Source organism: Fusarium tjaetaba (genome assembly GCF_013396195.1).
Source record: "Fusarium tjaetaba strain NRRL 66243 chromosome Unknown NRRL66243_c0000010, whole genome shotgun sequence".
NCBI classification, from domain to species: domain Eukaryota; kingdom Fungi; phylum Ascomycota; class Sordariomycetes; order Hypocreales; family Nectriaceae; genus Fusarium; species Fusarium tjaetaba.
Genome location: NW_023501206.1, coordinates 236,365 through 249,731, shown reverse-complemented (window position 1 = coordinate 249,731; position 13,367 = coordinate 236,365). Strand labels below are relative to the sequence as shown.

Below are 13,367 nucleotides of genomic sequence, written 5' to 3'. Positions count from 1 at the left end.
TGAAGATATGTCTTATGAAATGGCACCGAAAGCAAGGACGAACTGTTCTTTCTCCCCTATATGCGCCTCGTTCGTCTTGGATGTGATACGTTCGGGGTGGCTTGCAGTAAATCTGTCAGATGGCTGTTGTGTTTGTCTCGAATACGCGCTGAAGTGTGCGTGATCGTACCAAACATTGGACAAATGAAGGCAGATAGCTAAGAATAATTTCAAGTCCCCATTGTTACAAGCTATGCTAGCCCGAGGCGCCTTGCGTTTCTCCTTGAGATCCAAAACACAGCCGGCATGATTCGCTCCTTGGTAAGAGACTAAGAGATCGATCCGAGGCTTGCTTTGTGTCTCCCGCCATGCAGTTTGGTCAGTGCTTCTTATTATTTGGCGGGCGGTTAACGCTGGTGGTGCCGACAGGGTTCTAATAAGACGGACGAGTGATAACAGATGGATCTTCGGAGTCCGGACCACTTGAGATGGCCAGATTGTACCTGCATAACGCAGATAGAATGGATATCGACTGAGGGTGGGACACGTGCATCTGTGCTTTTTATTGACCATACCTTCTGTTTCTGGACATATCAGAGCATAAGCGAGACATGTAGTGATTGACGACAAAGTTGTGAAACGTGCAGGGCAATCAATCACTGGTGAGAATACTCCGTATGGCGATTAACAATCAACAAAAATATTTGCTATTAGTTTATGTATCAACATCCTGAGGTGGAACCTGGTGGTTCTCAGCTCATTCACTCTAGGTAGTCACTCCATTCCATCCAGAACACGGTCCCATCTTTTCTTTTCCTAGCTTGTCCAGGCTGTGTGGCTTTTACCAAGGACCCAATGCACCTCAGAAATCTTCCGGCCGCCCACCCTTCATGACCAGACAAGAATGGTTAGGCTCAACTACCCTTCCTGCCTTCGCTGGAATCCCTGGAAATGGGTTGTTTGACCGTGCTGTATCCGGTAAAGTGCTGCGAATCATTGGAAACTAGGATCAGACGTGACAATAGCCACTGCAGTTTTGATTGGAACACCGTCACTGAGGCATCTAGGAACCCTTGCCCTTGTGATTGCTCTAGAAAAGAGCCCACTTACAGACTGTGATGGTCATTTGACTGGAACGATTTCCAGCACAAAGAGAGTAAGAGTTGATGTCAAGTACGCGAATAAATATAGCAGCCACGACAAGATTGAACTACAAAACGAAGGGATTTCAAGTTGAAGAGCGTCCCCAGGTCCTGAGATCCTACCAAGAACTTGGGGCTATAATGCCGAGTCTAAGAAGGTTTGAACTTTGAATAGGCAAACTTCTAGAGCTCCCTCGCATCGGGATTCTGGACGCCGCGTGAACCTAAACTTTGGCACTAAATCGTAACGTTATTGTCCACGGGACGGGAGAGTAAATTCTCATAACGTCCCGTTGTGTCAGTTTGCGTACCAGTCGTGTTGCAGCCTAAAACAAAGTATTTTGAGCATTTGGTATGGAAGGTGGCTAATTTGGATTCTAGATCTTCCAAGCCCCCGTTTCAAATGAAACAACGAACGTTCCTCGAGGCTCTTGTTGGACTTACAATTAGTTTTAGACCGACCTACCTTATACTGCCCTCTACTCCGTAAGCATCATGACGATGGAAAAACATATTATCGAAACTATTCCCCGCAGCAGTCGCCGCTCTTTATCAATGGAACCGAGTCAGTCCCAGTTCTAGCAATTGAACCCTGGCACAATCCACTAGACTGGCATCATCCACAGCTATAAAGTGGACGCTTGGGTGACTTCTTCTAGTGAGGTACAATTGTCGATTTCGAGTGGGCAGGGCGGAAGCCTCGCGTGCTTCGTTTGCTATTAGTGGCCTTTAGCGGGGGACCTGGCGAGTCACCCCTTATCACGCTTATTCTCCATATCCAGCATGCATTGAGACATCCACTTGCACATGCGGTGGCAAGATCTGTTTGTATTCGTACTGCAGATACAGAGTACAGTTAGTTAACTACGTGACATATCAGCATATCCAGCATCTAGGTATGATATGTACGATAAGCGCCTTGAGCGTTGTGTACGTAGAGTCTGTGCAAGGTGCAAGGGCATCCATCATCTTGTGTTAAGGGACGGATAAAGGGGTCCCTTGATCCTTGTAAGCTTCTCCAAGGATATGTAGCCCTCAGGGTCGGAGGCACCTCCGTGCACCTGGCTTTAGAAGTGGGCAAACGACCCCATCGCGTCAGTATCAGTAGCGCTCGATGTTGGCTTACCTGACTCGATTTCGCGTGTAGAGACAAGAGTAGTTACTCAAATTGAACAAAATATGTTAAGCTAGAGTGAACGTCGTGTAGCTGGTGCTAAGCTTTGTTAGGTGCCTCTTGTACTACTACGTAGTTACTTGTAAAACTCTAAGGTCACTGATTCAAGTAAGCCGATAATGACGACCGTTTTCCCCGCCCCCCTTTCCATATTAGGATTTACGAGGGGCGGCACCTCACTTTTCGTCGATAGTAGGTCTATCAAATCAGCAAATCTCCCCCTCAAATCATTTCTCAATGTTCATTGGTATCCGTACCTCCTTTTACCTCTTCGCAGTACTCGGTTCCCTTGCCTTCTTTCTTTTTAATAGTAATTATTGGAACGCGCCGGCGCACACACGTTCTAGCGAGTACCGCATTCCCTCGCCAATTTGCTTGCCCGACCAGTCTCTCCGTAAACGACGTCCCCTGCCGGCAGCCGCCGTCGCTCCGTTCCCAAGGCAAGGTATATTGTCTCGTTGTACAGGGCAGCTCGGCATCCACCTTTTGCGACGACCTTCCAGGCTTCCCAGTCGTTCGCTTCAACTCTCTACCACGTCTCCCCAGTTAAACGACACTCCACACCTACCGAAAACTCTCTTACTGCCAGCTGTATTATACCCGTACCCATCCTCCGCTGCCGTTTTCTTGTCCTATTCTTCATACTAGACGCTACTGTACCGTCTCACGCTGGCTTGTACTCCGCTGTAACGCGGTTACAGTTGCATGTAACATTGGGGCTCGGACTGTTCCCACCGCAGCAGCCGGCATCTCGAAACGCCTCACTTACCTCACATCAGCACTTCGCGCCTGGTACAGTACGCTGTGATACCTGCGACCCATTGGCTGATGCCTTCCGGTGCATGACACCGCAAAGGAGCCCAGTGCACCATGCCACAGCTTGCGCTCCAGAGTGCGGAAGCTTCTGCTGCCTCTACTGCCTCCAGATCCAACTCCATCACCACTCCAGTGGAAGCAACTTCATCATCCGATCAAATCCTCCTTAACAGGGCTCGAGCTCCCTACGAAGTCCCCGTTGACGATAGTCCTACGGTTGGTCGCATCATTCGTCCAAGTCCAAGTGTACCATCCCTTGGTCCGTTGTCCTTGTCGAGTCCACGGTAAGCATACATAATGTACCTGTCTTCAGCAGATTCATCCCAACACCAAGCTATCTCTGGTTGCTTGCTCTTCTTGGGTCATCTCCACACACCCCCCTGGCCACCTGCCCCAGGCTTCTTCTTGGCCCCCTTCTGTCTCTCACAATCTCTCCCCTCCACACTTCTTTACTACTTGGCCGTTCTTTTAACCAGCGATTATCTTGCTCGCCCCGGGTTGAACGTTGTGCGAGGTCTCCAGTGTACTTCGTGCTATCACCATTCCCCCAACCCGGGATCATATTGCGCTCTGCTGTGGAACCTTTCGATGCGCCACCTCTGACACACTGCGATCTCTAGATCCCCACGACCAGCTATCTCAAGTCCGCTCGCGACCTCCGCCAACTTCCCTTACGGACAAGCAAGTCCCAGTCCGCGAACCGCCGCTTTCCCGACTCGGTTTACCCCAACGCCGGCACATCGAGCTAATCAAGAACTTGAGAACAATTCGAGTCTTGTTAAGCAGACCTCATTCTACAGCGATTCCTCAGACGAAGGATCCCCAGAACCTCACGGCCCTAGGTTTGTCTATTATAAGTGGTTATTGGGTGCAATCACCACGACTATCCAGGCGCTGCCGCTGTAGACTAACATTATAATAGACAGGGCTATGCAGGAAGCACGAATGTTTTGCGAACCGTCTCCGAGCCCATAACTTCAAAGCCTGTTCCGGGCTCCGACTCAAGTAAAAAACCGGCCATGGCGGGTCCGGTCTCTGCGGCTCAGGCTGAAGCTTCGAAAGGAGTCGCCCGGAATTCGTCTATTGACTCGGCGATCTCAGCAATATCCACCAAATCAGGCACAACTGGGAGTCAAGATGGTCCACATGGACCTTCAGAGATTGCTCATCTTATTAAGACAGCAGGCAGCCCTGAGACCCTTATCCAGTACTTACTGAAAGAGAAGCACTCGCAGTCACAGCAGAACAGCCAGTTATGGCGCCTCGTGGACAAGCAACGGGCCATGATTCTCGGCCTTAATAAGGACTTGGAAAGGGCTTTGAAGGATAAGGAAAAGTATAGGAAGAAGCTAAAAGAAGTCATTTCACTTTCCTCTGCTTCGGTGTCACCTCAAGAGAATACCCAAGAAGCTCTTGAAGTGCCTGTGCCTTCGCTTCCACGAGTCGATCTTGAACGAGCTAAGGAACAAACTACACCAGAGTCACCAGTCCTCGAAGCTGAAAGTCCTCGAAATTCGCCGATCGATATTACCATAGCGCCTTATCCCATTACTCCTCCGGCAGATCAGCCCAGCGCACCTCATTCCGCTGTAGGCGAACTCTTGAACCCTGCACATGCTATGCCCAAACCGCAAGACCACGCTTTAGACAAGTACGATCACGAGGCTGAAGAACGGGCCGCTGAGGAGGCAAGGAAGGACAAGGTTGATGAGCCTCTGAAAGAGATTCCCTACAATGTCGCCATCCCTCCATCGCGTAGCCTCCCCAGTGAACCGCCCAAAATGCCACCGCCCAAGCCACCGGTAAACCACCTTCCTACAGTCGCGGTTCTCGAGCCTACTCCCCAACCTGACGAAGGACTATCCAAGTTTCCGGTGCCGCCACCGAGGAAACCACCTCCAGCGCCCCTGAAGTTGAAGCAAGAAATGAGGACGCAGCTGAGCCCATCTCCGGAGGATGGAGAGACTGAGTCCGATTTTGACGATATACTGGAAGTTAATGAAATTGTTCACGATCGACGGGGTCGGCGAAGAACTCGAGAAGAAGACGACCGAGACCGAGAGATTATTGCTTTCAAGGAAGCGGCTGCGCGCAGTGCATCTAAAAAGAGCAAGTCAAGCAAGTCCAGCCAACCTGGATCTCCGATTCAAATGCCCCAGGCCGCTGCGCAGGAGCTCGGTACAGCCTCACTCGGCGAAATGCTCAGCGCAACAAAGACAAGGGAAATCCCTGCGCCATTGTTAAGTCCCGGTCTCCCTGCAAGCCCTCGACCTTCAAACTTCAGCTCGCCACCTTTGTCTCCAAGGTCGATGAATTTTCAGGCTGCGCCATTGTCCCCGCGACCCCCTCGTCAACCAATTCCATTACCACCAAACACCCCTTTAGCGACTCCAGCCCCAGCACCAGCTCGAGCAGCTGGCAAAAGCATCGTCTCTGAAGAAACTTCTGTATCGCAAAAAAGTCGCACCGTACAGCAAGAATCCATCAGCCATCCTGATCAACCATCCATCAGAATGTCTAGCCCTAGCGAGCGCACAGAAGTCTTCAAAGGCCTGGTCACAGAAGAATATCCTGATCTTCTGCTCCCGCCCAATGCTCTCCCCTCTATTAAAATTGCAGTTGCATCGTCACGCATGAAACCATCTCGAGCAAGTATGATGTCTCTCACACAACTCGAAGAGGACCCAGTGTTTACTCTTGCTATCATCTCGCGATCGGACAATGGCGAGCTTTGGAGAGTGGAGAAAGACTTGGCTTCGTTGACAAAACTTGATCAAAGGCTCAAGCAATGTACATCATACACAGTCAGAGCTCCAGAACGTTCCCTGTTCAGCGGTCATGCGCCGGCCAAGCTCGATACCCGTAGGACGGTTCTGGAGCAGTTCATGGATGACATTTTGGATATTCCTTTTGACACAAAAACAGCTGTCGAACTTTGCAAATATTTGTCAACTCATGTTCTCCCACCAAATCTAGACGACTCGGTATCAATTGGTGATTCGAGCTCTGAGATGAATGGCAACAAGATCGGGCCTGACGGGCGACCCTGTCGCAGTGGTTATCTAACAAAGAAAGGCAAGAATTTCGGGGGCTGGAAAGCAAGGTATTTCGTTCTCAATGGGCCTCTACTCAAGTACTTTGAAGTGCCTGGAGGTGCGCACTTGGGCACAATTAAGCTACAGGGGGCGCAGATTGGCAAGCAGAATCAGAATAACGACAACCAGTCACCAGCGCGTGTAGCAAACGGTGATGATCTGGACAACCAATTTCGTCATGCTTTCCTCATCCTGGAACCGAAGAAGAAGGACACGAGCAGCCACTTCAGACATGTTCTTTGTGCCGAAAGTGATAAGGAACGGGATCTTTGGGTGGATGCTCTCCTCCAATGGGTTGATTATCGTGATCCTGAAGATTCTGAACCTACACCTTCCCGGGGTGGACCTGTTCAGGATCGGCAAGCACAAGGTACAGCCACAGTCGTAGAGCGCCCCTCTGTAGGCAAAGTTCGAAAACCCCCTGGGAAGCCATACCATCATCCCTCAGATTCGGATACATTGGTTGGCGTCCGGTACGATTCCACTCAAGCAGGAGATGCCCCCCAAGTTTCAGGTCCTGCTCGACCCAAGACTTCGGGTGGCATGCCTGACCAACATCACAGCCATGGGTTTGACAGCTTTTCCTCATCTCAGAGCAAGATCATTTCTGGACCCAAGGATCCACAGCCTATATCCGACTTGGGTGCCTGGGGAAACAAACCGAACTATGGTCCGACGCCTGATGAAAAGAAGCAGAGGAAGCGAAGTTTCTTTGGGTTTGGACCCAAGACCAGGTCTTCATCAGAGGGTCAAGATTCTTTGTTTGGTGGTAGCGAGGTTGGTGCGAATGCAACCCCACCACAAAACTCTTACCAAGGTCCTGTGCGACAAGCCTTTGGAGCCCCGCTGGCGGAAGCTGTTCGATTTTGTTCTCCTACAGATGTCAATGTACCACTCCCTGCCGTCGTTTACAGATGCATCCAGTATTTGGATTCCAAGAATGCTGTGCTTGAGGAGGGAATCTTTCGACTCAGTGGATCCAACGTGGCTATTAAGCAACTTCGAGAACGGTTCAATGTCGAAGGGGATATCAACTTGTTGACTGACCGTCAATACTATGACATTCATGCTGTGGCCTCGCTGCTGAAATTGTATTTGCGAGAACTACCAACAACAATACTGACAAGGGATTTGCACATGGAGTTCTTAACAACGATGGAGATTGTGGACCATGCTGAAAAGATGACTGCTTTGGGTGAGCTGGTACACCGGCTCCCTCAAGCCAATGCCACCCTCCTTAAGTATCTGATTGGCTTCCTGATCAAGATTATCAACAATGCGGACATGAATAAGATGACTGTTCGCAACGTTGGCATTGTCTTTTCGCCAACTCTAAACATACCTGCACCAGTCTTCGCAATGTTCCTCCAAAATTATGAGGGAATCTTCGGTGTTGATCCTGAGGTTTATGAGCTTCCTTCACCTGTTTCCGAGCCCGAGTCGCAGCGGTTTGAAGCACCGCCGCGATTTGATCTACCTGCTCGCCCATCAACGTCTGGTAGCTCGTCTCCTCACGGGCAAATGCGGAAGGACAATGTTCGAGAGCTACAGCGATCTACTCCGACTCCTCCGCTTCTCATCAACAATGCTCCAGTGCGAGCCTCACCTCCTTCAAGTGCTACTAGGCCTGGTTACGAATCTCCAGCTGGTGCTTACGATATTGGGTACCGACCACCTTCAGCCAACGAAGGACGCGGTGCCTATGACCGACGTTTCTTGCAGGCTTCACACGAGGATCTCGCCAGCGCCTCCGCAGCATACGATCAAAGCTTTGTACCTGGCAACAGACGCCGTGAGAGTGCCATATTCATGGGTGGCATGATGGGTCCCCACCATCAGGGATCCAAGAGCCGCTTGCGAGAAGAAACGCGATTCTAAACTGTATACGTGCTTGGTTTTCTATGTATTTTGCTATTGCTACATACCCACTCGTTTCACCATGCGATGATACCATACATACCATACCATATTCTTTCATAACGACTTACATTATTAATACCTTGCATCTCGGAGTTGGATCAATGGTCATTTGAGGAGGAATACTGTTTTGGATTGACTGACACTATGAGGAGATTGAGCGTTGCCACGAATTGCCCAAGAGAAGACCCAGGTTAGGAACATATGCTGATAGGGATGGAAACGTCGGTGAAGAACTTCAACGACTGTAACTGGAGTGAATGCCATTGATCTGATCTTGATGATGGGCGGGCCGCTTTCTACTTAGCATGGTGTTGTGGATAGTTTTTGAGTCAAGAGGATCCTGATACAGTCCAGACCTGAAAGAATCGGGTTGTCATAGTTCTTCTTGTCTTGTGACAATACTTGAATTCATTATGTGATTTTGTTGCCCAACCGTCGGTTCAAATGTGTTTTCGGCTTTTGCAACACACCCCTTGCCGGTGCACTGCTGATTCGAAGTCGGGGCACATGCGTGATCTTTGCCTCATCGCCCGTGAGTTATGATGCAGACGATCTATGTTCTAATAGATGTGCTACCCACCTGGCCCGAGGAAAAAGTTTTCTGATCTTGTGACTACTAAGGATAATTCTGGCGATTTCAGTGTATTGACGGTCCTAAGACTCTTCTAATATCATTTCATGCTTCAGTACTCTTTCAGCCCTTTACCTGTGAGTTCAATGGTTACCTAGTCAGTCCTCAGGGAGGAAGAAAATATGAGACCTTGAGATAAGGTGTTAACATAAACTTAGGAAAAGGTATGCTAAGCTTATGTTAAATGTATACTAAATGTATACCAAGCTAGCTAAGTTCTTTAATCATTTAGGATCGAAGTTCTGAGTTTTCATGCCTCCCCTAGCCAGCCAGGCTATTCAATCGCAAACCTGCTTGAGCATAAATATAGGTCATGAGGTGCAGGCCAAACAGCGATATGTGTGTGGCCAAACTGTCATCTCATTTACTTCAGGCTATACCGCCCCTATTGCATCTTGACAATATACTCGCCTACAAAAGGCATGATGAAGTCCTTCTTTCCCAAAGGCACACCCTCCTTCCTCAGAATAGCGTAAGCCATTGACAGGTGGAAGTTGATGTTAGGGACAGCCGCTCCCATGGCAAATGCTTTACCAGGCAGATCCATTGTTCCCGCCGATGGCAACGCTGTCGGGGCAACCTCCTCTCCCTGCTGATTCACGACGCCTTTATCAGCCTTCCCAAGCAACTCTTGGGCCTTTTGAATACGCGAGTGCATATCCTGAAATGTGACGAGTTTGTCTTCAAACTCGACAGACTCCCTTCCAGAGAGCCGGGCGGTTAATTTCTCAGCGAATCGAGTGGCTGCATGGACCTGAAAGCTCAACGGGTTCATGTCTTCGTGGAGTCGCGCATCTGGGAAGCTGGCTGCATTGCTATGCTTCTCCGCTTCGGTGAGAATATGATCCAGTGATGCCAGAGCCAGCTTGGCCTCGACAATAGTCGCATCGTAAAGCGTGAAAGCCATGGTTAAAGCCGTAGAAGAAGAGGATTGATATTTGAGAGAGATGAGTCAAGGACAGGCAAACTGTGAAATGGAAAGCAGAAACAAATGAGGATCTACAAAGATAAGAAAGAGGTATAAATGCCTCGCTCTTCCTTTCTAGGATTGACGGTGAATTGTTGATCCAATAGACAGGCTACTGGGTCGGCAGGCAAGTGGATTGCCTACCTGTCTACCTACCTAGGTACCTTATGTAGAGAGCACTGGGGGTCATCCAATTCATGGTCCTATGCTTGTAGGACCTTTAGACATTGTGTTTCTTGTGGCTCCTTTATGCTGTCTTTTCGAGCTTATCGAAGAGTCTTGTTCAAATCATGTAATATAGATGCAACCGTTATGAAAAGTGAGCCCAATTGACAGCAGATCGTTGTAACCTTTATAAAAAATTTGGTATAGTCGGAGGGAATATGATGAAAGCGATGACCCGGAGATATGGACAAAATGCTCCGACTTTTGCTGACTCATTCACAACCACTTCTCGGAAGCGTCGGAGTCGGCGATAACCTTCGCCGTCCTCTTCCATCGCATCATCAAGACCGGCCTACTAAAGTAAGAAGCTCCGATGGAGCTCGATCCTCGTCTTGGCGCAACTGGCGATAGAGCCTCAGCATTAGCAAATTTCGGCACGGAGGCAACCTCAAGACCATCGCCGGTCCATCATGTCCCTCATGGCAATAGTGCCCTGATACCAGTCCACGACTTGCAGGATGATCACAACAGCGCCGAGAACACACCCAGCGCATCGACCGAAAATCGAGATACGCCACAACATCAAACCCAACAGCTTCAAGATGCCGAACACGACGGGGATGGCACCGATCCGAAGCGACCGAGGGCCTGTGAGGCATGTCGTGGGCTTAAGGTTCGCTGCGAACCGGATCCCAATGACGAGGGGCCTTGTAAGAGATGCCGGAAGGCTGGAAGGAATTGTGTCGTGACAATGCCAACGCGAAAGCGCCAGAAGAAGACGGACAGCAGAGTGGCTGAGCTGGAAAAGAAAATTGATGCCTTGACAGCGAGCTTGCAAGCAAGAGCGACACCTGGAGGAGGCCAAGGGCATACACAAAACCAAGGTCACGGCTGGGGAGACTCTCCTGGAAACGCTGCGCCGAAACCACCCAATGAATCCAACACAGCCGCTTCTTACAATAACATGAAATGGCGAAACCCCGGGCAAACCCCTGCATGGGGGTCGTTTTCATCGGCACAATCACCCATGCCGTCGATGCCGACCGTGGAACAAACGACAGACCGCGCATCCCCCGCCCAGTCCACGGCAGCACTAGCTACAGCAGCCACTGGGCAAAAGAGGAAGTTTACAGATGGCCGTGAAGGCTCATCTGAACAGCCTGTTACCGAGGAAACACCAGCCGAAGCTCTGGCGGCTTATCTCACAAGGGCAAAGGGTGGTGATATCGTGGACCGCGGTGTTATCACGATGGAGAAAGCTGTTGAGCTATTTGCTCGTTACAATGACCACATGATTTCACACCTGCCGGCTATTATCTTCCAACCTGGTTTCACAGCATCCGAGCTTAGGAAAACAAAACCTATACTGTTTCTAGCCATCATGGCAGTGGCCTCTGCTGAGTCACCCGCCCTCCAGAAGGTGCTCCAAAAAGAGATGAAGCTCACATTCGCCGAAAAGGTGATGCTTTCGGGCGAGAAAGGCTTAGAGCTAGTGCAAGCACTCAATGTAGCCGTGATCTGGTATTGGCCGCCAGAACATTTTGAGGAGCTGAAGTTTTATCAGTTGGTCCACACGGCGGCTGTTATGGCCATCGATATTGGACTCGGCCAGAAATTGAAACAGCGCCGTGGAATAGTCGTGCCTGATACCTGGCGTCCTAACCCAAGTACCGGACCAGGTGGCCAGAGCCGTCGATGGGCACCCCCTGATCCAACAAGCATAGAGAGCCGCCGTACATGGCTGACATGCTATTTCCTGGCAACCAACACTTCTATGGCCCTCCATCGACCGAATCTCATTCGATGGACCCCCTTTATGGAAGAGAGTCTTCATCTTTTGCAGTCGTCGCCAAATGCTGCGCCGACGGATGCTTACTTCTGCCATCTGGTCTGGACACATCACCTTTCCGAGCAAGTTAACGTGCAGTTTTCTCTCGACGATCCAACATTTGACGTCCATATCTCAGAAACGAGAACACAGTATATCCTAAAAGGGCTCGAAAAGGACCTAAAACGATATAGAGAGAAGGTCCCCCCTGAGTTGCTCCAACGTATGTACTCAATAAGCCAACAGCTGGAATCGCTCACTGACCAAAGTAGCAACGCTTCTGATAAGTTTTGGCGTCCTCAATTTGTACATGCATGAGGTGGCGTTGCAGGCTCGTGCAAGCGAACCTCTGCGACCTCCATTCTCAACAAGCTCTCTCCAGGAAGGGCTTGTTGGGGGTGATAGGCTATCCCCAGCACATATCAGTGCTATATCCGTATGCCTCGGTTCCATCAAAGAAATGCTTGGCACATTTCTAGCCATGGACGTTTTCAGCATACGCTGCTTACCTGTGTTCAACTTTGTCCGGGTCGCATATGCCGTCGTTATGCTCATCAAGCTCTACTTTTCGGCCTCAGCAGCAGGCTCAGAGCTAGGCCGCGTTATTGATAAGGAAGATATGCAAGTCGGAAAATATCTTGACAACCTGCTTGACAAATTTCGCGCAACTGCAGCGGAGGATCGTTGTCGCCCAGCAGCCAAGTTCCTTGTGGTGCTTGTTATGCTTCGTAGCTGGTTCTATAGACAAGCTGAGTCGGAAGCCAAAGAGTCGAAGCCACTTCCAACAGCTTCCACGATAACACCATCTCCTTCGCAGGCACAACAGCAGCCTCCCCTACCTGTCAATAATTCGGTACCACAACCTTCTGACCACGCATCTACGGCCAACACTCCACTCCAACTCCTTTCAGAAGTTGCTACTGGAGCAGGCTCCCGAAACCGTGACTCTTCAGCCAGCAGGCCTTCGATGGTTGGATGGGGCTCAAACATGCCGCAGCCTCCACAACCCTTCTTCCATGACACCCCCGACAACCATTCAAGCTCTACCGTCTCTATGCCTTACCACAACGAGCCATTTCCCGCAGATTTAGCTGCTGCAATGGCGCCCGCAATGCCATCACTACCCCCCACAGCGGATGGGATGGGCGGCTATAACTCTGGAGATCTTCTTGACTTTGCGGGCTGGGATCTGGAAGGTATGGGTATGGGAATGGGGTCGCAGGGGATGTGGGAAGATGGGATGCGTATTTTCCTCGAGGAGCCCTGGTTTAACACCATGTTTCAAGGCAACCCCCCAGTTGGCAACAACGCCATGAACTTTTGATACCCTCCCATAAGCCACCCCTGCTGACAAAAATAGATATCGGTGGCTTTTCCTTCACGGTGTCAATTTATACTTTGATTGTATATCTAAGCAGCCACGTCAGACTTGGCTTTCTGCAAAGTGGTCCTCATGAAGCATGAAAACGCCTGAGCTGTTGGCTAGGTACCAAAATCAGCCAGCCTAAGACACGCTGAGCATACACTACACTTACCTTGATCTATTTGTCACCCATGATAAACATCTTGGGTTTTCTTGCCTCACTCGAGTACTCAATCAAAACGTCCCAAGCCAGGTTGTTTGTGTCTCGAATAGTCGGCTCACGGGAC

At 50.0% G+C, this 13,367-nt stretch overlaps 3 protein-coding genes across 3 annotated transcripts; 2 read left to right on the top strand and 1 right to left on the bottom strand.

Moving 5' to 3' along the window:
- Positions 1–3,165: 3,165 nt before the first annotated feature.
- Positions 3,166–8,084, top strand: FTJAE_270 (uncharacterized protein; the record flags this gene model as incomplete). Its single annotated transcript, XM_037348920.1, has 3 exons — positions 3,166–3,395; positions 3,732–3,953; positions 4,034–8,084. 3 exons carry the CDS (start codon positions 3,166–3,168, stop codon positions 8,082–8,084), a joined length of 4,503 nt encoding a protein of 1,500 aa, XP_037212618.1.
- A 1,058-nt stretch (positions 8,085–9,142) lies between these two features.
- On the bottom strand, positions 9,143–9,664 carry FTJAE_269 (uncharacterized protein; the record flags this gene model as incomplete). The annotated part of the gene is made up of 1 exon (XM_037348908.1): positions 9,143–9,664. The coding sequence occupies one exon, from the start codon at positions 9,662–9,664 to the stop codon at positions 9,143–9,145; it is 522 nt and encodes a 173-aa protein (XP_037212617.1).
- Positions 9,665–10,262: 598 nt separating this feature from the next.
- On the top strand, positions 10,263–13,041 carry FTJAE_268 (cercosporin resistance; the record flags this gene model as incomplete). The annotated part of the gene is made up of 2 exons (XM_037348898.1): positions 10,263–11,940; positions 11,990–13,041. The coding sequence occupies 2 exons, from the start codon at positions 10,263–10,265 to the stop codon at positions 13,039–13,041; spliced, it is 2,730 nt and encodes a 909-aa protein (XP_037212616.1).
- Between the last annotated feature and the right edge of the window lie 326 nt (positions 13,042–13,367).